The sequence below is a fragment of the Panthera leo genome, chromosome A2, assembly GCF_018350215.1.
Source record: "Panthera leo isolate Ple1 chromosome A2, P.leo_Ple1_pat1.1, whole genome shotgun sequence".
Lineage (NCBI taxonomy): Eukaryota > Metazoa > Chordata > Mammalia > Carnivora > Felidae > Panthera > Panthera leo.
Window position 1 is genome coordinate 53401772 of NC_056680.1, and position 26467 is coordinate 53428238.

The window sequence follows — 26467 nt, forward strand, 5'->3', positions numbered from 1 at the left end:
GGTTTGTCATAAAACAATAAATAGAAAAACCCTTGGTGCACCTGACAACTTTTCATCCCATATCTGAGAGATGATGAGGCCCTGGCTGCACTCTATCTGCAAACAAGGAATAAAACTTATTTGTTCTATATTGGACTTTGGGTCCCAAAGCATCACATTGCTTATGATGGGTACGTGTAGAGTCACTGTTTTTATAATTATGAGAGCAAACTGTGCCATCATAAAAATGGTTTTTCTAAATAGTGTGTGAAATATGAAACTACCAAATAAAAACAATATGGAAACGTCACCTTTTGTGAAAACAATTCTGTACCCATTCAAATTCTCCTATTCTAAAATTTACAATGGCTGTCAAATTTAGTAACTCAAGCTGTTGGGAAGATATCTCTTCTTTTAAATCCTACACTTACAGCTAAACAAAGTGTGGTCTCTTTCTCCTTCATCTATGGAAAAGCCTGAGGGAGTTGGAATTTGCTCCCTTGAGAAGAAAGATACCAGACAAACCGTCAGAGAAAAGAGACTTAGGAGCCCAGGTATAAATAAAGAACAGGATAGTAGTGCTGATTTGTTTTGATAGCTGATGAAGAAATTGGGCTCCTGGGATCATTAGTCCATATATTAATGTTAATAAAATAAATTCCTTTACTGCCGGGACTGTCATGAATAGCTAAAGATAGATCTGAACCAATAGTATTCTTTCAGACAATAAATAAATAGCATATAGTTAAGAAGAGCATGTGGATTTTTTTTTTTTAATGACTAGATTCATTTGACCAACACCCTTGTTTGCCAGCTGAGTAACGCTTTGGCTGGCAATAGATGGCTTTTTAAGAGCTATGGTTATGTGCTAGTTCATTAGAGTGTGAATAATTCTTCCCATTAAGTTTTTATTTGTCTTCAATCTCTAAACCACACAGGAAAACAGAATTACATTTGCGAGATTTTTCAAACTTAACTTCAGTCACATCCAGCACTAAACTAGCACTTCTAGGAAATATAGTTCAAAAGGCCCTGCCTCCAGGACCCCACCATAGAAGAGCTTCTAAAAACCCCAAATTCCTCCAGAATAGTCATTTTATTTAAAAAAGAAAAAGTGGGGAAGTCATGTAGAAAGCAACAGAAAGGGAAAAGAACTAATCATGAGTCAGGAGATCTAGTTCCATTTCAAAGTTTGTTGTAAATAGTTATTTGACTTCGGAAAGTCTCTTGGCTTCATTCAACTTATTCATACCTTGTCAAAGAATGATGATGTAGGTGATTTTTGAAGACCCCTTTGGTTCTATACATCCCATGGTTCTCAACAAGAGGAAACTAGAAACAGGCAAAACCAAAAAGACATTGAAGAAACCCAACCAATGAGTTTTGATTCACATTCACCCACTATAGCTAATCCAGAAGAACCAGGTATCTCTAAATGGGTGAAAGCTAGTCAGAAGTATAAAAAAGGAAGAAGGAAACAAAATGAAGAAGATAGGCCCCAACAATTCAATTTTTCTTCCTTGAGCCTTTGCTCTAAGCTATCATGAAAACTAAGGATATCAGGAGAGATTCATGAGAAGAGGCACACATTTTTTCAGGCCAGTTTTAACTCTGACGTGTTCACCAAGTGATGGTTTGTGAGAGGGTAGAGTTGTCTCTTACACTAATTATAGTCTCCAAAATTGGAGCAATCACCAGAACAATCTTTGCTTTGGTTGACTCTCATTTATCTCCTTTAGCTTGCTATTTTAGTACTCAAAAAGAGCTGTAAACTTACAGCATTCATTCATGCATAATCCCTTTCATAACTTGTATATTAAAATGCTGATGTTATGGACTGCTAAGGAACACTGTTGTTCTACTTCTCCAGTCAAAAAAGTAAACTTTTATTACTCTACTTTGTTTTCATTATTAAGCCAGCTTCCTCCATGATCTTTGTGTTACACATTAGAGGCATGCAAGAGGTCTGTAACTAAATATAATTATATTTATCTATATAACACAGTACCTTTAATCCCATCCTGGCTTTGATATGGGGAGCCATTTTTGAAAATCAGAATATATAAAAATCAATTACATTTGATGTATCTCTCTAAAGAAAACTAATTTCCTCTTACAGAAACTGTTTTTGCTTCCCCTAGAAAAACACTGTGTTGAAGTGCAGTTTTCTTCATGTCAGTCTCACCTTTTTCTGGTCTGCCCAATATTTGAGAATTACAAGCATCACTACGGCCAGAGGCAGATTCACTTTATATAAATTAATGAAGCTTAACCTTCAGGGCTTCTCTTTTGTACAGAGCCCCTTCCAATGTTCTGAGAAGGGCGCGAACAATTTTGCTCTTATAATTTGTATTATTGAACCTAACGGTTGTTATTAAATGTACCCAATGATTGAGTGCATTTCAGGCCCCACAAAACCTGGATCTGTCCCTGATAATGTCCTAGATGTAATTAAACATTCTTTCCTGTTAAGGAGAGGTGCTTATCTGGCCATTTGCTACAATGTCTGAAGATAAATACATCCTTAGCTCCAAACTAGAGGCGTAAAATCATTAAGACCAAATTTGAGGATGATATGGTTCCTCTTATAACAGCAGATCATCAGATGATACCGTACAAGCTAATAGAACTTAGATGGCTTCCCTTTGATGTGTAGAAAATACAGAAATATGGAAGTGAAGTCCTTTTTATGTAGAACATTTTACCAGAAGTGCAAAATTAAATTAATAACCCAAGATAAGTTACATAAGCCAAATTCCACCTGGTTTTAAGGTCAGCTCTCTGTAAATCAGGTGAGTCACTATCTTTTCACTGTTTCAGGGTAAGGAGGTCCAGGGTGAAACGTGCAACTGTTTGCAGGCTAAGAACCGGTGAATTGGTAGCAAAGAAAGGCAGGTCTCCAGGCAGACCATGTCTGGTGATCCCTCTTGCAGTTTGACAGATTTACATGGAGGCCGAAAGTGCCTGTGCAGACTTCAAAAATGCGATGAAAACAGCATAATCTTGGAAAAACAAAAAAATCCACTGGTATTCATTTGCATGTCAATATCCAGAATTCTCTACCAGTTCATCACTTTTCAAATGCTGAAGGGATTTTAAAAAAAACAACAGAATGGTTTGGCATGATGGTGGGGGCTGCTGATTCCTTTCTCTGTCCTTGAGTGTTTACTGCCAGGAAATCCTGACCAACATCGATTGCCAAGGGGTTAAAGTCACATTGTTGTTAAATTGGGAGAGAAAATTAGCAGGATTTTGTGCCCTATGTTCAACTATCACAGAGTTTCAAAAACAGGAACCTGGGACTTTATATGAGGGGACAGGGGAAGTCAAGGGGAAGAGTCACAGGGTGATTTATCAGGGCATAGTTCCAGATAAATTGCTTACATGGAGGTGGAAGAATTTCATGCATACATTCTGTGCCAAGAAGCCAAATGGTTGAGCAGAAGCTCATCCAGAAGTTGCAGTGGGCAGTTCTGGGTACAGTCTTTCCAATGTGAAGAGGGGATGATTTACATTCATGTTATTTTGTACTTCTATATATACAGGTAGACTTTTCAAGTATCCATACCATCAGATTCCCATGGCAGTAACGAAAACCAGTATTTCATTAACATAAGTTTATAATATGCTACAAAACTCCTAGAGGACAGAAACCACTAAGTTCTATAAAAACAAGTCTTTCTCATGATTAGAATCTGACATTCTGGGGGAACTCAGCACATTTTAACTGATGTGACTGATTATCTGCTCTTTTTTTTCCCCCTCTCTCATTAATATCAATCCTGAAATAGAAAAAAAGAAAAAAAAAATACAAGCAGAGTGTCCAAAAACATAGTAAGCATTATTTGCTCCTAATTTAGTTGAAGAATTAAAGCCAATAAGCAAACCTATTCTTGAGTCCACACATCTGCCCTCCTTTGGGGTTGGATAAACAATACAATTGAAGTGAAGTTTTGGGTTAGAAAAGTAAGAATTTCTGGAATAACTCCAGTGAATGGTGTTGAAATAATATGCAAGTTTGCAAATCTACTCAACATCTAAGAATCCTTAGTGTTATTTCCTTCAATGTAGAATAGACTTAATGGTGAAAATCAAAGACTTGTGTAGAGATTAACAATCTCCAAACCAGTGGGTCTTAAAGGTGGCTCCTTCTGCCACTCATTCTGTTGCTTCCTCTTGCCCATCAGGAGGGAATTCTGAGCATCTCTGCTTAAGAGAAATGTCATGTTCAGTGTGCATGCATATACATGCACGCTCACACAAATCCACATATACACCACACACACAGCTTCTGAGAAATGCAACTAGAATATCTTCAAGAGAAGAAATGGAAATATCCAGCTTAATCCATCCCTCTCAGTTGGGAAATTTGAGCCTAGGAAAGATAAAGTACTTTCCTAAAGTCACATAGTTAACCACAGAATCCAAGCTATAAGCCAAATACCCTCAACTCTTCTTCCAGTGTTTTCAAGTATACGCTTATTTGAATGGGATTGGGGCTTAACTTCTATAGTTCAGCATTTCCAATGTATGTAAAATGCTGCCCCTTCTCAATCAGAGTAGCCGGAGGATTTCACAATGACCACAACACTTTGGTCAGTTCTATACAAGAAAAATGAAAGAGAAAGATCACTTAATGACTAGCAACTTGCTTTTGAAGGCAGCCTATTGCAAACTTGAATAAACTGATCCATGTGTTTTATTGATTATTTGACCTTTAAGGACAGATATTTTGAAAAATAAGTTCAAAACCCTTTTTTAATTTTGCCACTTTATGCAGCGCTTACCCACAGGCTTTAAACATCTGGCTGTTTCTAAAACAGATTGCTTCCAGAGCATTAAGAAAAGAAATAGACATTTTCTTGGCTTGGTATTTCTCATCTGCTTTCAGACTGATTTCTTTTTAGTTATAAGTATATTTTACATGCACACTGCGTTTCATTTGAGATCTGAGTAGATTTAATCTAAAACTGCAAGATTACTTTATGTTCAAGTGGATGTATTCAACCCTGAGTTGCCAAAATGATTTGTTTTTTATTGAAAGAAGGTTAAAAACACATTCTATTGAAAGCCAAAATAAACAACGCATTTTGTATGATTTTAAAAGTCAGCAACAAAGACTCTCCAAACAACAAAATTGGAACTCTTAGCCAGTCATAGGTAAACTGTTGCAGTATAAGCTGAAAGAAAAGAAGACCAAGCTTGGTAAAATATGTTTGGATCCGGAAGACAATTAGGAGGAATAATCAAGAGTTAAGAGTATTTTCTCATAAACTATTTTTGACCTTAAAGATTCTAGTTAACAAAGCAAATGTGTATAAAGAAACTGGTAAGGTTGTTCACCCTAAATTAGAAATCTCCAACTCAACTACGTTTTCTCCCTTTTTTTGCAGCCATTTGTTATCTATGACATGAATTCCTTAATGATGGGAGAAGATAAAATCAAATTCAAACACATCACCCCCTTGCAAGAGCAGAGCAAAGAAGTAGCCATTCGCATCTTTCAGGGGTGTCAGTTCCGCTCAGTGGAAGCTGTGCAGGAGATCACAGAGTATGCCAAAAGTATCCCTGGTTTTGTAAACCTTGACTTGAATGACCAAGTAACTCTCCTAAAATATGGTGTCCATGAGATCATTTACACGATGCTGGCCTCCTTGATGAATAAAGATGGGGTTCTCATATCAGAGGGCCAAGGATTCATGACAAGGGAGTTTCTAAAGAGCCTGAGAAAACCCTTTGGTGACTTTATGGAGCCCAAGTTTGAGTTTGCTGTGAAGTTCAATGCACTGGAATTAGATGACAGCGACTTGGCAATATTTATAGCCGTCATTATTCTCAGTGGAGGTAAGATTCATCTTCTTATCTTCTGTGAAAGGGGGTGGGATTGTGGTGGGATGGCTGAAAGAATTTTGACTTCCCTTAGCATTCATCCTTTCCTCTGTACTTACTGCATTTTGCTACAGAAAATGCCAATGATCTAATGCCATGAGAGCATCACTACACAGGTAAAATACCAGGAAAGAATATCACAACTTTGCAGTTTAAAGGCTGTCAGCAACCCAGGCTTTTTTTTTTCCTTCATAATATTTTTTCAAGTCCAATCCAAACATGGAAAACAAATGCCCTTCCCTTCCCTTCCCTTCCCTTCTCTCCAGAAGTCCAATATATTCTTCATTTCATTTAAGTAATGACATGTACAACTTTGCTTAAGTCAGTGCTCACTTGGCATAGAGAAAGCACAACTAACTGGTTTGGGGCAGATTTTGTTTCTGCCCTACCATCAGGAAGATATTACTTTGAATTGCATTCCTAATATCAGGAATCAAGGAATATTTATCTACTGACTTCTGCCCACTCTCTCAGGAAATCTACCTGATTTCCAGAAATCTTCTCTGATGGCTTCCCTGAAAGTTCCTTTGTGAGATGGTTAGTTGTGATTAAGAATACAACCTGAACCAAAGAGCACACAGAGAAATAAATTGAGTTATTTAGCAGTTCATTGTAATTTTGTCCTTGTAAGTACATGATCTAACTAACCAACTCCAAAAGCCAGATTTTATACTAAATGCTACTTTCATTGGCTTCTCCACACATTTCCAGCTTAAGTAGAAGTTAGTTTTACTGTCGTTTCTCTTTATAAAATTTGTTTATAAACAATTGCTTAAAAGCAATGAGTTTTTGTTACTGAAATGGACTTCAGGTGAGCTTTTTGTATGTACTCTACAAAATATCATCTGGCAAAAGCTGACGTGGTGGGAGGGAGGGGGGTTTGGTTGTCCTATAGATGAAAGCTGCGTATAACTGTCCAAGGTATTGTTAAGAACACGGTGCCTTCTGTCATCCTTTGTTGTCCAATTACTTGGGAGCAGAGTGCTTCTGAAATTAGGTGCATCATGTGTTAATAATAATAATAATAGCAAACACTTATTAAGTACCTACTGTGTCCAAGGCAGTATTCTAAGTGCTTAATACACATTCACTTAATTCTCCCAACCCAGTGAGGTAAGTACCATTTTGCAAATGAGGAAACCGGAGACTGAAAGGTTCAATCACTTGCCCAGAGTTACCCAGCTAACACAAGATGGAGCCAGAATTATGAACTCTGGCAGTCTGGCTCCAGAGTCTACAGTAATACTGCCCTTTACATGACTTGGGTGCAAATAGATAACACATACAGCGCAGGTTAACTCTGGAGCCTGCAGTACAGTGTCAAGTTGTAACACATTTAAGAGTGACATTTTGGGGATTATATTTAATGTAACAAAAACTACCATCCAGCATGTTTTAATATCTTCACTGAATCTATTTAAACAGATTAACCCTTGATCCTCCCCGGATCCATGACTAATTCAGCAAAGAAGAATGAGATTCTAATTTATTTGAGGTTCATTAGGAGAAAAAGCTTAAATTTTGAAAACCCAGTTGAGAAAAACAAGTTGATACTGCTTAGCTAATATTTTGAGGCACATTTTACTTTTAGTGAAAACTAGATTTATTAATATTTGATATATTTCTGAGATTTTTCCTAAGCATACTATATATACCATGTTTTATTCCTTTTATTCACTTAATCATTTCCCCAATCATGTTGTTACATACTCTTTAATATATTTTATTAATTTTTGAAAATAAAAGTAATACATGGTCATTTCATAATTGAAAGAGTACAGAAAGGTATGAGTGAAAAGTAAAAGTCTTTGTCCTCAGAATAAAATAAGATTAACAAAGCCCCGTTTCTCCTCCTAGAAAGTATCTATGCATGTGGTACCATATATATGTATATGTGTATGTGTATATGTATATGTATGTATACACACACACACACACACACACACACACATACTACCATTCTAATGACTAGGAAATATTCCATTTTATAAAGGACCATTACATGCTAAATTATCTATTTATGGTTACTTATAATTTATTACAAAACCTATAAAGAAGAATATAGAAAACTATTGAATATGTGTTCTAAATTTGTGTTTTAGTGACCATTCTTATATGTAAATTTCTGTCCAAATTCCTTTCTTTTTTTTTTTTTTTTAAGTTTATTTCTTCTGAGAGAGAGAGAGAGAGAGAGCATGCATGCTCCTTTATGAGCAGGGGAGGGACAGAGAGAGAGAGAAAAAGAGAGAGAGAGAGAGAGAGAGAATGCCAAGTAGGCTCCATGCCCAGCTCAGAGCCCAGTGCAGGGTTCCATCTCACAAACCATGAGATCATGACCTGAGCCAAAATTAAGAGTCAGATATTTAACTGACTGAGCCACCTAGGCATCCCCCCAAATTATTTTCTCATTGTAAATTACCAGAAGTGGAATTGCAGGGTAGATGGCCATGAATATATATTTTTTAATGTTTTATTTACATTAAAGACAGAGAGAAGCAGAGCATGAATGGAGATGGGGCAGAGAGAGAGGGAGACACAGAATCTGAAGCAGACTCCAGGCTCTGAGCTGTCAGCCCAGAGCCCGATGTGGGGCTCAAACCCACAAACGATGAGATCATGACCTGAGCCGAAGTTGGACGCTTAACCAACTGAGCCACCCAGGCACCCTGGCCATAAATATTTTTAAGTCTTTTTGTCACATCACTGCCAGATTGTTCTCCACAACATTTATACCAGTTTGTATTCCCACCATAGACATACACTAACGGAGGCATTTGAAATAAGCCATTCAACATGATTAATTTCTAGCCGGGGAAGGATAGACAAGAAACAGTCATGATAATTCTGAACTTTTGAACCTGAGCAGTATTGTTTTACAGGCATGTGAAAGAATAGGGTGTTTTCATCTAGAAAAAGATGCTATTACTGCCCATAACTCACGGATTATTTAAAAGCTAGATTATTTTAAAAAAAAAAAGTGATTTGTTAGGCTTTAAAATTTTCATTAATTGGTTAAAAAAAATAACTGAATACCTTGATTCAGTTTAATAGATACTACAGGCTTTGGCTTTTAATTATGAAAATTTTAAATGGTACAATTTAAATATAGATGCTGTAAAAATGAATTACTTTTGGTCTTCTACAGACTGCTTTAACAGTATCCAATATCCAGATCTTATTGGATCCTGACAACAATGAAAGAAATCTGAAGGTAGCTGCCAGCCATAGATTAAAATCTTATACCTGTGGTTATAATGAGAAGAAAACCCTGTGAATAATTTTAGACTTCCTTTTAAAAATAGAATTAACCATTGACTGGTTTCCATATCACAAAAGGCAAATCCTTCCCTGACCAAAGTTTGCTTTTGTAGATGAAGTCTACCTACAGGCAGTAGATAAGAATGAATAAACTGGACCCCATGTTTGCTCAACACACAGGAATTTGATTCTCTTCTTTACTCAGAGAAGCCGATTGGGTATAGGTCAGAGAAAGAACTGCTCAAAGCCTTTCCAGTCCAGAGACTGGACTCCAGTAAGATCAGAATCCCAGTTATCTGTAGTATAGTGAGATCAGTATCTCAGATTGTGGTTTATTAGAGTACAACATGTAATTTCTCAGTTATTTTTTTTTCCCATCCTGGGTTTTCCAGAAAAGAAGAACATTCATATAAGCAAGAGGCTTTGATCCAGTAAACAAATTTGTGATCCTACACAATCTTGACAAGAGTGATCATTTTCTCCTCTGTAGTTTACATTGAAGTCTATGGATTGCTTCAGAAAGAAGAGCTTCTTTGGCAGGGGTCCCATTGACCTCATTCTGAGCTAGCCTTAAAATCACAGAAGAGTTTCATTCTGGTGAAGGCATCATGACCCTAGACTGAAGGGAGTATGGGGAGATGGGCATCATGTAAGAGTGAAGTGGTAGGGAATTAGGGAGATTAAGGGCAAAGGGTCCCCAGAAGAACAAAGAGGATTTTTTTGGGGGGGTGAAAGTATCTGATTTGACCCAACTAAGTATTTGCTGAGGAAACTGGAGTTGCTATAGTAAGATCACTGTCATTCAACTTCAACCATAGAAACTGCTGATACTTTTAGATTTGGTAGTTAGATTGGCCTGGTGCTTAGCATCTTTGGCTGTCTACTCAGCTGTCAAACCAAGCTAGCTGAGAAAGATGACCTAGTTCTTCTCAAGTTTTTCTCCTCTCTCTCTTTCTCCTCTGAGCTCAAGGCAAGAAAAAAATGGGACTAAAAAGAACAACACTGTAGAATCAGACAAAGGACAGCACTTCATACGTTTTCAACAGCATTTCATATACGTTCTCTTATTAGATCCTGAGAATTTTTGTGTATTTTTATTCTCATTTCATAGAAGGAAAAGCGAGGCTCGTAGACTTAAGTAATTTGTCTGAGATCGAGAAACTAATGAGCCGTGGAACTAGGGCTGAAACCCAGGTGTCCTGTCACCTCAGAGTGCTCTCTCTGCCACACAACCTGTCCCCTTCCACCTGGCTAGCGGATCCTGGTCACCCTTCTTACACTTGTGTTGGTGGCTGCAACCTGTGCTGTCTACACAATACTCTGTAAGGTATGGGCCCATAATTTAGAAGTCATGCTTCCTCAGTAGTCGTGATAAGTAACAGCTTCCCTTGCTCCCTCTAGGATGGGTGGTGTCAAGAGTAATAAAACTGCCTCCAGCAAGGGGCATGTTTGCAACTGGCGCCACAGCTTCATGCCAGCCACACTAGCAAACTCCCAAAACTGCCCAGCAACCACAGCCAAGTGTAAAGCTCAGTAAAGCTGACAAGCTCCAGGACACTCCATTGGACACTTTGCCCCCTTGAGCATTTGCTGTTCAGTGAAGAAAAGCATAGGAAGGTTCCAGCTGGAACTCTGCAACAGGAAAAAGCTCTTTTTGTTAATTCAGAACAGTTTGGAATCCATTACAGTTCTTCCCCAACTTCCAGGACAGGGGGGAGGAAATTCAATGGGTTTTATAATATATTTTTTGAGGCAAATTGCCACCGTCATCCTAATGACAGAGAGGCTGTAAATATTGATACAGTGGCCACAGATGGTAAATCATCAGCCTCCTCATTTACCCTCTTGAGTCTGGCTTAGTTACGCAAACCACCTCTATAGCAGCTCCTTCCTCTTCCAGCAATCCCAGCCATGTTCTTTCTCGGTGAGGCAACTTTGGACTCCAACTGTTCTTGGAGTGTTGCTATGTGTTTCTGCTGTTGAGAGGGCAGGGGGCAGGGAGAACAGGGTACAAGAAAGGGGAATTGTTCTCATGGCTGTACATCTGCAGATCAAGGAAGAGTAGATATTCTGAGACAATTGAGTGAGTCTTAGTTCTATCAGGTCAGTAACCTGAGGCTTCTGTTTCTTACCCTTAGTCATGACTATATATGTGTGTGTATATATATACATATATTTTTTTAATTTGTTGGAATTAGAATCAAAGGACAGCATCTAGTTCAGAATATATACTTACTGGGTGCATGTTGAATGCATAATAGTCAAATAATAATAATAATAATAGTAATAGCAGCTACCATTTACTGAATACTTCACCGCGTGCCAGTATATATTGAGCACTTTACGCACATGCAGTAATCCTTGTTTAACCTTTCCTGCAGCTCTGCAAAGTCTGTTATTATCCCCATTTTACAAATGTTGAAAACAAGTTTAGAGAGATTAAGCAACTTGCCCAAGGTCACAGAGCCACTAAGTGGTGAGGCCAAGGTTCAGACCTAGGTCTCTCTGACCTTAAAACTGATACCCTTCTGTGTATTGGGATGTGGAAGCATCCCAGTTAATTACCTTGATCTGAGAGTTTGGTGCAGTTATCAAAAACTGCCCATTTCATTTTGCCTCTAAATATTTCAATCAAGAGTTTTCATGTTTTAGTCCAGATATTACTTAATAATATCCAAAGCCCTTGAGACACCCTTTTAACCTAACAAAATTACACCCTAAGTTTGAAAATTGCTGTGGGAAGGAACTGGGCCCAGTATAACACTGAAGACTGGTACTATGTTCTTAAACTTGTTCAGGTAGCATGGCCCTTGGAAACAATGGCACTGGACATAGCACTCACCACAAAAATTGGCAATAAGCTTTAAGTAACAGAGTGAATACATTTGTTCTTAATCAGGTACCATCCTACCAGCCAGGTTTTAACAGCTAAGTGTTGCAGAAAAAATTTATGAGAGAAATTTTGAATTGTTAAAATATCATCCAGTAACTTAATTTCATCTTGTCAGTCAGAAACAATCAAATGAACATTCATTCAGCTATAGCTGCAAACACTTCATGCCAGTTCATAGACATAGGGTTTGAGGACTCTGAGTTTGAATGTTTCATTTCTCTTCCCCATCCCTAACTGCCCCTCAAAACCTTGAGGCTATTTCCAGCTCATTTGTAATCTTTCCATTTTCTGCAGAGCTATTTCTGTAAGTTAGAATGAACAGTATAGCACTTCTCTAAACAGAAGACAGAGTACAGGTGCCTGAGTGGGCCTCAACTTTTCTTGAGGAAACCCCGAGACCTCTGATTCTGCAGGGCCCAGTGGCCCCCACATCTTCTTTGTCTGTTAGCATCATCCTTAGTTAACTGGGAGGAGACAACCCAAAATAGTTTAAGACTTACCCTCCTATGCCAATTAAATATCCAGCTATTTTATCCATACAGTTTTTTGTACAAGACTCAGGCTGCTGCCTAAGTGGTAAAAGTTGTTTTTCTAACTTCTTTCGCATGATATTGAGAATAAACAAGGACATATGATTTCTCATGTTTCTAAGCCCTCAGTAGGACAGTTGAAGAATGTTATTATGTGGTTCAGATCTCTCATCTGGGCCATGATGGTGTCAGAAAGTAATAGCATTCTTTTTTTTTTTTTTAACGTTTATTTATTTTTGAGACAGAGAGAGACAGAGCATGAACGGGGGAGGGTCAGAGAGAGAGGGAGACACAGAATCTGAAACAGGCTCCAGGCTCTGAGCCGTCAGCACAGAGCCCGACGCGGGGCTCAAACTCACGGACCGTGAGATCATGACCTGAGCCGAAGTCGGACGCTTAACCGACTGAGCCACCCAGGTGCCCCAATAGCATTCATTTTTAACTGAAAAATGTTTAATGGGCATCTACACTGTGTCTACCTAGTGTATGGCGTTCATCTCTTCTGCTCTTCCCACAGTGCTGCCATGACCAGTGGGAGACCCTTGTGAGATGACCAGGATGGCTCTGAATAGTGACTCAATTAGGAAATGTCCCATTAGACCACTCTTTTCATAACCTTTGTAGACTTGGTTTGGACAGAGATGAGGTATATCTATGAGTTCTCAACTGGCATGCAAATTCTAAAAAACAAAGAGCTGGCAGGGGGATGGGGAGACAGGGAGAAGATGAACCCTACTAGAATCATCTGAAAAACTTAAAAAAAATACAGGAGTACACATGAGCGCGCGCGCACACACACACACACACACACACACACACACACACACAGAGGCTTCTGTTGATTGTAGGCCATAGAAGCATCTTTCTCTGTGATTGCTCAGAAATACCATCTCTTCCTCACCCTGGGCCTGGTAGGCTGGAATCATCTTAGTAAGTGAGCACACGATTGTGTTTGACCTCAGTGACAGACATGGGATTGAAAGCCAAACTGCTGAGTCATTCCTGTCACTGCACCAGCAGTCTTGGAAAAGGTTCAGTCAGTCAGTCAGTGGGCTGCTTTTTGGAGCACTTTATCATTTTGGGTTCTCACAATGTGTGTTTAAACTCTGGGTGACCCCAGGCAGCCTTCCAGACTGGCACAATTCACCAAGACATTCAGACTGATCATCTGCAAGTGAAGAAGAATGAAACTTGAGGACTAGTTCAAGTCACTTATCACAGAGAGGCCAGCACAGGTTGTGAAGGAATCATGCACTCCCAGGGAAAGCACCTTTCAAGGGTCTTGCCAGCTTCACAAATAAGAAAGCCAGAAGACGCAGGATGGGGCATTGGAAAACATTGGACTCACGTAGACAGCCCTGAGTTCAAACCCCACCCCCTCCTCCACCACTTACTAGATGTATGATTTCACTCGATTATTTACCTCCCTGGGCCCTAATTTCCTTATCAGTACCCTAAGTAAATGAAATAACATTACATGAAGGCTCTGGCACAATGCCTGGGACATGGTAAGCACACAGTAAATGCTCATTTTCCCTCCTCCCCCCCCCCCCACCATGATAGAATTTGAAGTAACTCCACAGCAATCCTGCCAGTCGTATTGCTTGCAGTTCCACCAACAGTCATTCTTAAATCCCTTATCACAATATAAATGCCCCCAGGGAGCTATCAGCTAATCCCTTGTATCAGCTATCACTTTAAGGGGATTAGTTGTGGATTGAGAACAAAACCCCAAGGGAAAGAGACACTGGAGGAAGGGGGAGTGGCCTGACAAGCTAAGGGGAGAACTCTAAGCCCCCTTGCCCCTCAAAGAGACAGATAATAGCAGCAGGAGAGTGATGAGTTTCCACACTCCCAAAGTTCTGATAAAGTTTTGGGCCATTAGATGTTGAGAGGTCATTTTTGAGGTTAGTTAGAGATCACACCTATGTTTTGAGATCACAGGCTCTTCTCAAAAACATTGGAAAGGAAGACATGGAGTGTTGCAGAGAACTTTTATGTTTGGTTATTGGCATTTCTAGAGGTTGAGGAAGCAAGGAAGAGTGGTTGGATTTGGAACAGGAGTGTGTCCGACTTGATGAGAAAGAAGAAATCACTCTCCTTCATCTTTTCCTGTCCAGCCTTCTTCCTCTACCTCCCACCCACCCCCCATTTCCAGTCCTGATCCAGTGTTGGACATAGAAGGAGCAGAAATTTATCTATATCCCTCGGCTCAAAGGAAGAACACACTGCTCTCCTGGCTCTGACACAGAGAAGGGGAGCAAACCATATGGCTGAGCTTCATTTGAGCAACCTTGAATGACTAGAACAGGGAACCCTAACTCCAGGGTGAAGGAAGACAGGAAAGCAAGGACTTCCCAAGGGCAGGATGGAAATCTCAAGTAAAATTTCCATTCTGAAAGACCTGGAAATAAAACTGAGCCCAAGCTCATTTCACTCCATGGAGGTACCATTGAGCAATGCAAAGAGCTTTGAGGACAGCAAAGAAGAAAGTGCTACCCACCTGTTATTAGGTACCTTTGTGTTTACTGCCATAGTTGGAGAGGTGGCTTTTGAGTAGGTAAGTGTTTAAGATGAGGGAAGTTGGTGTGGAATGGCTACTCAATGGCCAGATAAAAGAAAATATGCCTGGCTTGGTTTCATCATGGTGGTTATCCCCTTTCACCATCTTGGCCACATCATATGTGTTATTGTTGTGAGGAGTGGTTGTCATTTGGACATAGAGAAAGCATTAATCAGAAAAATGTTAGAGTGTTAACCCACTCCAGAATAAAGGACTCTGCTGGCTACATGTGCCTTCATGGCAGAATGTGCTCGTTACAGAAGATCTTTATCTGTTTGATAACACGTTTACAATATCTGCTAGTTCTGTTGTGCCCGTGCCCAGACAGCCACCATCAACTGCCTTGCTGCTAAAGTCATCCAAGGTGCAGCCTTCTGATTAATTTAGGCTTGCCCTGCTAGGATTCCTAATACCAAATCTCCAGCAAGGTGCAGCTCCAGGAGTGGAAAGGGGAATAACATCTGGAAGAGGGAATGGAGAGATGGCTGAGAAGAAGGGAGCAATTGAGGGGGAAAGAACAGGAAATATAGAGTACCCAGGAAAATCAGAGAAATGAGAGAAGAAAGGTAGGAAGGAAAAAGAGGAAAGTGACATTATACTATTAGAAATAGCTACCTTACTATGTGTCAGGCACTGCGCTAAGAGCTTTCCATCTATGAGTTGGACTACTCTTATGTCTCCATTTTTTTTAAATGTTTATTTATTTTTGAGAGAGAGAAAGACAGAGCACGAGTGGGGGAGGGGCAGAGACAGAGGGAAACACAGAATCTGAAGCAGGCTCCAGGCTCTGAGCTGTCAGCACAGAGCCTGACGCGGGCCTCAAACTCACAGATCGTGAGATCATGACCTGCGCCCAAGTCAGACGCTTAGCCAACTGAGCCACCCAGGTGCCCCTTTATGTCTCCATTTTTTAAGTGAGGAAACTGGGGCACAGAAAGGTTAAGAAACTTGCTCAACGTTACCCAGTAAGTAAGTTTTAAGGCTAGGATTTCAACTGCTTCTCATTAAGGCAGGAGTGCTTACTCTTGCCTGTGCATCAGAATCACCAGGGAGCTTTTAAAAGCTCAAGGTCATACCCCAGGCCAAGAAAATAAGAATCTCTAGAGATGGGATCCAGGTGTTAGTTGGTGGGTTTTTAATCTTTCCACATGATTTCAGTGTGTAACCAAAGTTGAGAATCACTGCACTCCATCAAGCTCCAATTGAAAATTAAATATGAAAAGAAGCATACATGTGAAACTTCCTTACAATATTTTTCCCCCCAAGGGTAGGAATGTGGGAGGGAATTGCTACAGGCCATACCATAGTTTACCAAAGGTAAAGTTGGCTGAATTCACAGTTTTGCCTAATGCTCACCATGATTCCAATAGATCAGAAAAGTGTTGCAGAATCCCTAACACCATCACTTCAAGGAACAAGTAAATTGAGGCACCAATGGCTTCCTTGTTTTATTATTGCTCTTAGACTGTCTTGCTTATATGCATTCAACTACAAGAATGAGAATCTGCCCAAACCCCTCAAACATGGGTCTGCATCAGGAATTATCTTCTAGTGCCCCTGAATTTGTGCTCTTACCAGGAGCAGTTCAGAAATCTTCCATTTCCCAACTGTGTAAATGCCAGCCCAACCCTGCTTATACTCCTGACCCCATCCCTGTAGAAACTGCCTTTATTTGCACAAACCGAGAGAATAATAATATCTTACAAAGCCCCAGTACGTAGCTCATTCTCACCAGAACCTTATGAAAGAAACAGCACCGTTCTAAAAAAAATTAAGCCAAAACCCAGAAATATTAGAGGACCTGTCCAGAATCATACAGAAACTAAGTGGAAGTGATACAGGACTCAAATCAAGTCTTCAGTTTCCAAATCCACTGCTCTTTTTAGCTCATCTGTGAACTTTGGAAGAATGGAATAAAGGACATTGGAGAGGAAGTGTAAAAGGAAGTCCTACCTCCCCTTTGGTTTTCACCGGGCACCTGAACTAAGGTCTTTCATTGTCCGTGGATCAGTTTACAACTACCCAGCTATCAGACTTCTTTTTTTTCTGAATCCCCTGGATACAGTCCTTTTCAGATTACTCTATTTCAGAAAGCCAAAAGACCATAGCTTTAATAGCAGCTCTTAGAATAGAGACAAAACCACCTACTTGGTTTTTCTCCCTCTCCTCCTGAAGACTCCATTGGAGCCCTCTGCTTCCCTAAGACACCTTCTGAGAAAATCTGTGTTCAGGAAATGCCTGGCCCAGGTGGGCAGATCCCAGGAGAGTCAAGAGAATTGAAATCTTCTTCAGATAGCTCTCCACATAACAGAGCCAGATCTGGATATGATGGGAGTTTAATAGGTTTGCTCATAATCAGCAGCCCTCGCTAATCAGTTCCAGCATTGTGTGAGTGGGGACCAGAAAGGTTGCTTTCCCAATTCTTTGCAGCCTGGGAGTAAGGAACCACCAGTAATTGACTCCAGCTTCCTAGAAGGTTGTGTCCTGGAGTATGAGAATCAACACTCACTTTCCCATAAGGGCCTTCTAGACAGCCTAGGCCAGTGAATGAGGTCCCTTGACCCTGATCCAATCCCAGACCTCAACTCTGACCCTCAGCAAGGTGTAGAGAGATCTCAGACGGGGCTCCTAAAAACAGGGTCTTAGCAGGCACTGAGCCACTGAGGAGTGGAGAGGAAAGGGTGGGGACCCAGGATGGCTCTGGATGCTTAGACAGATTGCCTAGCTTAGCTCAGCAAGGGTTTGAGTGCGTGTGGAAGGAAAGTGAAAGGAAGGAGAAAGAGGGAGAGGGAAGAGGGGAGGCCTTGTAGCTGATTACAGGGTAGAAGGTGGGGAGCAAACCTGACAGATCCCTTTTGCCTTTGATTCTAGGGATTGCTTTAAGACCAAAGGATGCTTTTTAGGTTTTTTGTTTGTTTGTTTGTTTGTTTTTTTTTTAAAGAAGCCAAGTGTTTTAAATTTAAAATGTAAGCCTGTAAATATACTTTTCTAATTAAATTTTGAGTGTATTTTCCCCAGGTTAATTATGTGAATTATGTATTTACAGAGGAGAAAATTGGGGCCCCTGAACTTGAACAGCTTGCTCTGGGTCACAGAGCTGGTCAGAGTGTAGTACTTTTTACACTTGACTGCAGTCTGTTTTGCCTTGACTGAGGCTCAGTAAAGGGGACAGTGGGACAGATCTGTAAGTGATCTAACTTGTCACTGGAGAAAATATAAATCAGTGGCCACAGAATTTCAGCCCTTCAGCCAAACTTCATCTGTCACATAATAAAAAAATTACTTGCCAAAGAAGGGTTTGAAAATTCAAACCAGACCCTTCTCCACTCCTCGAGGAGCCAGTTCCATTGTACTGCACTGAAGCCAAGTGTTTCCAGCAAGCCTGATCAGCTGCGTTTTAGGGTTTGGTTGTTTGAGCTGTCATGATAAATGAAGCCTACTAGGTTAATGTAATCTGTTCTGCAGAAGTTTTGACTGATGCTGCCCACGAGGAAGGAAGAAGGAGAAAGGGCTGTAAGGAGCCAGTGTCCCAGTGAGCCGAGGTTCTACACAAGGGTGTGGGGTCCCAGCTGGTGGAGGAGCCACATTCAACACCTGCCTTCACACAGAATGCTGCCACTTGAGATGCAAATTCATTTGCATAGCCCCTGGCAGTTGAAATCTGGAACATTTGTCAGGGAGAGAATCAGCAGTCATGAAACCAAAGGCACTGGTCCAGGACATGTCAGAGACTGAGGCATCAGGGTTTTCATTACTGCATGGCAACTATGAGAAAAGGCACAGGCCCTCGAGGGGCGCGATTATCCAAGCCAGGACAACATCACTTGTTTCAGCCTCAGAACCTGTGATTTTTGCTGATGGTTCCAAATTTAAATGCCAAGAGAGAAAAAGTATACTTATTCCAGTCAATGGGATATGTTAGAGATGTTAGAAGAAAGAATCGATCCAAAGTTTCCTTCTGTAATTAAAAATGGGGAAAAAAAAAAAAAGAATGAAAAGAAACTTAATGTAAGAGAATGTTCAGAGTTCTGAAAACCTCACCATGAGGCCGTCTAACATTCCTCTCCTGTGCCTCACCTCAGTGGATAGAGGTTACTAGAGTTTATTAGACACAGAAAAACACAGTTTACAGGAGACTTCTTCATTGTGTAGCGATCCTGTCTTTAGGCTTGTTCACCAACCAGGAGAATTGTACTTTTCAATCCAGGACTCAGCCAGAACAACCTTCTCGCTCATTAGCTCAGCCAACTGAGTGCTTCCTGTGTTTCCACCAGAGGCTCAGAGACGATCAAGGCACAGTGTTTGCCCTCTGATACCTCATGACCTCAAAGGAGAGATAAAGAAGGAAATCAGTACTTACAATACAATTTATAAGTACAATATGCTAATAATACAGCATTTGAAATTAAACAGACTTAGATTCAAATATCAGCTCTGCCATTTACTAGGAGGTGGCAGATTTGGGGCAAATTTTAACACCTGTCTCTCAATCTTCATTTTTCCCTTCATAAAACACTGACCTCATGGAGTTATTGTGACAATCAAATGATATATTGTGTAGAAAGCCCTTAGCACATTCTTTGGAAAATGATAACCATTCAATAAATGTAATCTCCTCATAGGATAGAGATCGAAGTGTTTATAAGGTGCAACAGGTCTAGAGAAAGGGGGTTGGGAGAACAGGGGAGAGGAAGGGATAATGTCAAGGAGGGCTCCCAGGACATAGGAGACATGGGCTTATATTTTGAGGAATAGGTTGAAATCAGTAAGATGGGTGAAGGGAAAGGAAGACCATTTCAGGAGGGAGGAACAGAATCTGCCTCAGCACAGTCATGACAGAAAATAGGATGTTTGAGGGACTTAGTATGGTAATACCTTAATATGGCCAGAACAGAAGGAAGTGAGGTTAGAGGATGAAGGGTAGTAAAAGGTAAGTAAAAGCTCTTATACAGTGCCGTAGTTTACAGGGAAGGGAAGACAAGCTAAGGTGAAAAGCCTTCAAGAACTAAAATTTGGAATCAATACAAGGTGTCAGGTGAGTGTCCTGAATGATGTACAAGAATCCTGCACCTCTCTGGTGAGCTTGACGGAGAAAACCTTACATGATAACCACAATGCAACAAACTTAGAAATTAGAAAATAAACTTAGAAGTTAGAAAACAAGACAAACACCAAAACTTTCCACTTGGAAATTTTAAAACACACTTCTGTATAACTCTTAGATTAAAAATGAAATCAAAATAGTAAGACATATTATTTGGGAGAGAGCTACATGAGTACTGTTTACCAAAGCCTATGGGGTAAAACCAAAGTGACATTCAGGAAACTTTAGAGTTTTAAATGCATCTATCAGAAAACAAGAAATACTAAAACTAAATGAATTAAGCATTCAACTCAAGAAGCCAGGAAAAGAGAAAAAAATAAACCTAAAGAAAGTTAAAAGAATGAATTAGTTAAATTGAAAACAAAATAGAATTTTTAAAAAGTTAATAAAACCAAAAGCTGTATTTCTCTAAAAAGAAAAAAAAGATAAGCCTTTAGCAAATCAGATTTTTAAATGACAAAATATGCAAAAATAAAAAGCATTCAATTATAAATAAAAATGATAGGAGATTTCAGATTCTGAGAGAATGTCATTACAACTCTATTTCAATATGAATTGCAAAAATTTTACTTTTATAAAGAGTAAAAGGTCTTTACTAAATCTCGACTAAGCTCTTCACTAGGAAGATTAAATGCTACAGAAGAAAAATTAAAGGTAGCCAGAGATTTACCATCAGGCTCAGAGAGTTCTGCCAATGAATTCCAAGAAGCCATCAAGGAACAGATCATTACTACATAGAAACAGAAGGAAAATTTATCAACTCAGTCTATAAGGCTGGTTAACATTTATTACCAAACAGACAAAGGATGGCACAAAAAAGACATTTCTGTCACAAATTTTAAAACTCAAAATAGGAGCGAATACAAAAGTATAGGGAAATCTATGAATATAATGTACTATGCTAGAGTAAGATAAAACCATATGGTCATCTCTTTAGAGAGAAAAAGTTTAAAGCATTTGATGAAATGCAACAACATTCCTGACTTAAAAAAATTAAAAACTGTGTAACTCTTAGAAAGCCAGGAGTAAAATGTATCCACCATAATCTACAGTAAACTTCATAGTTGTGGTAAGCCATTAAGAATCATTTTCTTCGGGGCGCCTGGGTGGCTCAGTCGGTTAAGCGTCCGACTTCAGCTCAGGTCACGATCTCACGGTCCGTGAGTTCGAGCCCCGCGTCGGGCTCTGGGCTGATGATGGCCCAGAGCCTGGAGCCTGCTTCCGATTCTGTGTCTCCCTCTCTGTCTGACCCTCCCCCGTTCATGCTCTGCCTCTCTCTGTCTCAAAAATAAATAAACGTTAAAAAAAAAAAAAAAAAAAAAAAAAGAATCATTTTCTTCATGGTTAGGAATAAAACAAGAATACCTCCTACCACTACTGTTATTTAATACCATATTAGAGATATTAGCCAATACACTATGGCAAGAAAAAGAAATGAGAAGTATAAACACTGGAAAAGAAGAAATAAATGAAACTACCATTATTTGTGGATGTAATTGTCTATCCAAAATAGAAAAACAAATCCATGATAAAAACTATTTGAATTGATAAGAGTTTAGGAAATTGGAATATATTCAGTGTACTGAAGTCAATAATTTTTTCTAAGCACCAGCAGGGATATATTAGAAAAAATAATGAAAAAGAAGCATAGAATACTATTAAGCAAAGAAGTAAGTTAAAGAAGTAAAGGATACTGTGTTTAAGGATTCATCTAACAAGATCCACATGAAGAAAAACATGAAAAGTTTAAAAGTAATTTAAGTTCATTGTTTAAAAATTCAAATACGGAAAGTATAAAGAAGAAAGTGAGAATTACCTCACTACTCAGAAGAAAGCTCTATTAAAATCTGGGGCTCTATCCTTCCAAACTATACCAGTATTTAAAAACTATGTCTTGCCTCACTGAAAATGTATATGCTGGGGCGCCTGGCTGGCTCAGTTGGTTGAGCATCCCGCTTGTGATTTCAGCTCAGGTCATGATCTCACAGTGTGTGATTTCAAGCCCTGCATCAGGCTCTTCGCTGACAGCACAGAGCCTGCTTGGGATTCTCTATCTCTCTCTCTCTCTGTCTCTCCACACACATCTCCCACTCACACTTTCTCTTTCTCTTTCAAAAATAAATAGACATTAAAAAATATATATGCTATATAAGGATATATGTATATGTATATATACATACATACATACATGCTATATATTAAGGGGAAAAGGCAAAGCTTTAAAAAAATTTTTTTTAATGTTTATTTATTTTTGATAGAACACAAGGTGGGGAGGAGAAGAGAGAGAGAGAGAGACACAGAATCTGGAGCAGGCTCCAGGCTCTGAGGTGTCAGCACAGAGCCTGACACAGGGCTCGAACCCACAGACCATGAGGTCATGACCTGAGCTGAAGTCAGTCACCCAACTGCCACCTGGGCGCCCCAAGGCAAAGCTGGTTTCAAAAGCATATCTAAAGCTGTGGTGAGAAAGTAAGTGGAGGTTAGAAAACAGACTCATCAGGAACGAGCAGAAGTTGAAAATGAGATTTCTGAGTGAGTAGAAACATACTGGCAGAAGAGTCCTCAGTCTGGGGGAGGATTACGCCACCATCATGTTATGTCAACTGATCAGACAGATTTAGCCCCAGCCGGGAAGCGATGCCCCTGGAAAGAGCTCTAATAGTCTTGGTTTCAGTCCATCCTCCTGCTCCACTGTCTACTTAACCTCCCTCACCACCTTATTTTAGAACCAGAGCAAAACAAGCCAACAAAAAGACAGGGGAGTAGTTTCGCTGAATATGCCTCAGATGTGGGGCCAGAGAATGCTGTAACGGAACCTCTTGTTCTTCTGCTCCCCCAGACCGCCCAGGTTTGCTGAATGTGAAGCCCATTGAGGACATACAAGACAACCTGCTGCAAGCCTTGGAGCTCCAGCTCAAGCTAAACCACCCGGAGTCCTCCCAGCTCTTTGCCAAGCTGCTGCAGAAAATGACAGACCTCAGACAGATTGTAACAGAACATGTGCAGCTATTGCAAGTAATAAAGAAAACAGAGACAGACATGAGTCTCCACCCGCTCCTACAAGAAATTTACAAGGACTTGTATTAGCAGAGAAGTCCAAATTCACTGACCACGTTTTCCTTCTTCCAGTTGCACTATTATTTTGAGGGAAAATCTGACACCTAAAAAATTTACTGTGAAAAAGCATTTTAAAAAAGAAAAGGTTTTAGAATAATAGATCTATTTTATGCATATTGTTTATAAAGATACATTTACAATTTACTTTTAATATTAAAAATTACCGCATTATGAAATTGCTGGTTGTATTTGAAGACTGAGTCTTATGCGTTCCCTCCCCTCCCCCCACCACCAGGCTCATTCCCTTTTATTTCCTTCCCCTTCCTTCCTTCCCTCCTCCCTCCCTGCCCCCTTTCCATCCTTCTTCTTTCCTACACATTTGTCAAAATGGGAGTGGAACTGCGGACTGACTTTCATTCTCAGTAAATTAATTTTTTCTTCACTTCGCTCTTCTGAACCCTCCATCTGCCTTAACACCCACAACTAAGAAAGGCAGGGAAGCCTCAGGACAAAAACTTCTCAGAGCATGTGTTTCTTACCCTGCATGTGCGAGTCTGGGGCATATCCCTCAGGCCTACCAAGGATCCAGTCTTCTTCCACAACCCCAACCAAGACTTTCAGTCACCAAGAGCAGCCTACGGGCAGGGTTCCACGGCATACATGGTATACCCGGGGGCAAATGCTAACTGCTGGGAGATGTGGGTAACAGGTGTTTTAAAATTTGGCATCTGCCAAAAAAGAACTTAGAGTTGAACTAAGGAGAAAAGATTAATCTTTCTTAAAAACAGATTATAATGCTCGGTATAATCATGGACCAATAAATGGCTCAGACTCTAAGTACTGTTAGAGTTCAAAGGAAGTAAGGATGGATGAAGATTGGAATAGTTAAATGTGACTCTAAATTTATTGAAGTGGGCTTCAGAGGATGTGTTGGATTTGGGATAGGTAGAGAGTAGGAGAAAAGATATTCCAGGAAAGCAAAACAGCAGGAACAACAAGAAGAGGAACCAAAACCAACCGTGAATGAGGGAGAAGAGCCAAGTTCCAGTTCTGATGTACACAGACCAGTTTTGCTATAATTATTCCTACTGTCCTCCTTGGGACCACCATGCCCAGAGATCTCTTACTTTTCTAACCTGAAAGTCTAATTATCTGTATCATTTAGGTGATGCAGGCCTCCCCAGCATGCAGATTATATGTTCCCTAAAAGGAGGGACCTTCTTGGCACATTAATAGATTCGATGATTGAAGCCACCAAATTCAGTGACTTTGAATCAATACAGTGACTTTGAAGACTGCCTTCAAAGAGAGACCTCTCGAGGTCTTTCTCCTCCAGGATGGTTATATCTACTGACCTAAATTACTTCCCTGCTGCTTCTCCCTTAGTTTATCTTTCCTTATGGCACTAATACTTAGGAGGACATAACTTTACATTTGAGGCTTTTAAGGCCAGAATATCAGGAAAGACATTTTCATCCTTTACCCAAAAATAAACATCTCCAAAGAGTCAGGTTACAGAAGTGAGTCCTGTCTGCAGCCCTAGAAATGTAAGATCCCTAATTCTTTCGGAGCAATGATTTCTGAGCTCAAACCTTTAGATACAACCACCACATTTTGGGAGGAATGAAGAGACTGAAGTCATTGTCAAAGTGTTATCAAAACACTGGGAAGGAAAGTAACAAACTCAGTGCGTCACATGGCTATTGTTCCCTTGATGCCAAACATCAGGATATTCTCAAACATCTCCGTGACTAACCAGAGGCTTCACTACTGTTCCATGTGGAGAGTTTATCATCCGGCAGATCTCAAAAAAAAAAAAAAAAAAATTGTGAGCAGTAGACAAGGTGAGGATTCCACCTCAGAGGAGATCCCTTCTTTACAAGTTTTCTTAAACAAAAAGTCTTTCAGCATGCTGCCTGCTCTCTGTTCCCACCAGCCTCGTGCAGCCGGTCCAAACCCTTTCCACAATCTCAGAGTTGTGGCTGCCAATGTGGGGAGTAAGGGGGACGCTCTCAGCTCTTTGGCACTGATGGTTAGCATTAAATAGCTTTTAAACCCTGGCAGCTTGTAAGTTCCCATCTCTCTTACTTCTTCCCTGTGGTTTGGACTATCATTTGCTAAATATTTTACGACACATCTTATACAGCCTCCAAAACTCCTGCTCCTTTCTTCGGTCTTCTGTTCCCCCCAGGATGATTCACAATTTAATCAACAAATGTATCATCAGTTATTCGTAGTACTTTCTCCGGACATAAACACACTTAGGGATTTGTGTTAATAAAAATAGGAAGAAAAGTAACTTTGGCCAAGAGTCCAAAAAAGGAGGGGGGAGATTTTCAAGGCTCCCATGAGAGCCTACACCCAGCACCGCCCTTGAATTTGGCCTGGCTCCCCTCTAGCTCCCTGCTGCCTGTGGAGCACTGGAACAGCAGGGTACCCATGGGAGAGACCATATCTACCCAACCCATCTAACCACCATCGAAAACTGGGCTGATCTGAGTTTCTGACTTCTTTTTTTTTTAAATTGGGGAGAGGAGCAAGAGAATGGGGGTCTTCAGTAGGAACTCAAAGAGTCAGGAGTCACTAGCTGATGCCACAGTGCAAATTCTGATTGATAACCTAGGGGACAGAAACCAGGGAGACAGCCACACCAGTGCCACTGAAGAAAAAAGGGATGGCAGGGAATTAGGCTTCTGTGGTACGCCTACTTACTTGCTACTGGATTCCAGTGACTTTTCCTCATGTCCCTAGAGGCTAACGAAGGCAAGCTCTTTTTATGGGCAAGCCCAACTTGCTAGATATCTATTACTAACTCTGTAGTGCTGATATAGTGGGCCAAGGGTGAGAGGGGTTGGAAATTGGCCCCCAGATACCTATTCCCTTAGAAATACCCACTGGGAAGCAGGGGTGGAGGCCTCTAAACAAAGCCAATCTCATTTCTAAATCCCAAAAGAACCAAAATTCATTGCCAGTAGGATCATCCCCATTGCTTTCTTGTTCCTCTTTCCCACCCACTCATTGGAACAGTTTGGGGCTATGAGACAGAGACAGACCAAGACGCCTGTTCTTCACTAGGTAGCCACCTCCTTATTTTCCTCTCTCCTCACCACATCCTGGTTCCTGGCCCTGGCCCATGTTGTCTCCGTTCACATTATTAGCACTGTTATTATCTGTGTATCCCCAACCCTCACCAT

General features: G+C 40.2%; 1 protein-coding gene across 5 annotated transcripts in view; it reads left to right on the top strand.

Moving 5' to 3' along the window:
• Nucleotides 1-23519, top strand: part of PPARG (peroxisome proliferator activated receptor gamma) — a 134512-nt gene extending 110993 nt beyond the window's left edge. For all 5 annotated transcript variants that reach the window (XM_042911103.1, XM_042911077.1, XM_042911089.1 and 2 more), the window contains exons 7-8: nucleotides 5373-5823; nucleotides 23056-23519. In XM_042911103.1, the coding sequence (XP_042767037.1) occupies nucleotides 5373-5823; nucleotides 23056-23303 (699 nt within the window). In that variant the 3' untranslated portion in view covers nucleotides 23304-23519. The remainder of the gene's footprint in view (nucleotides 1-5372; nucleotides 5824-23055) is intronic.
• The last annotated feature ends 2948 nt before the right edge of the window (nucleotides 23520-26467 follow it).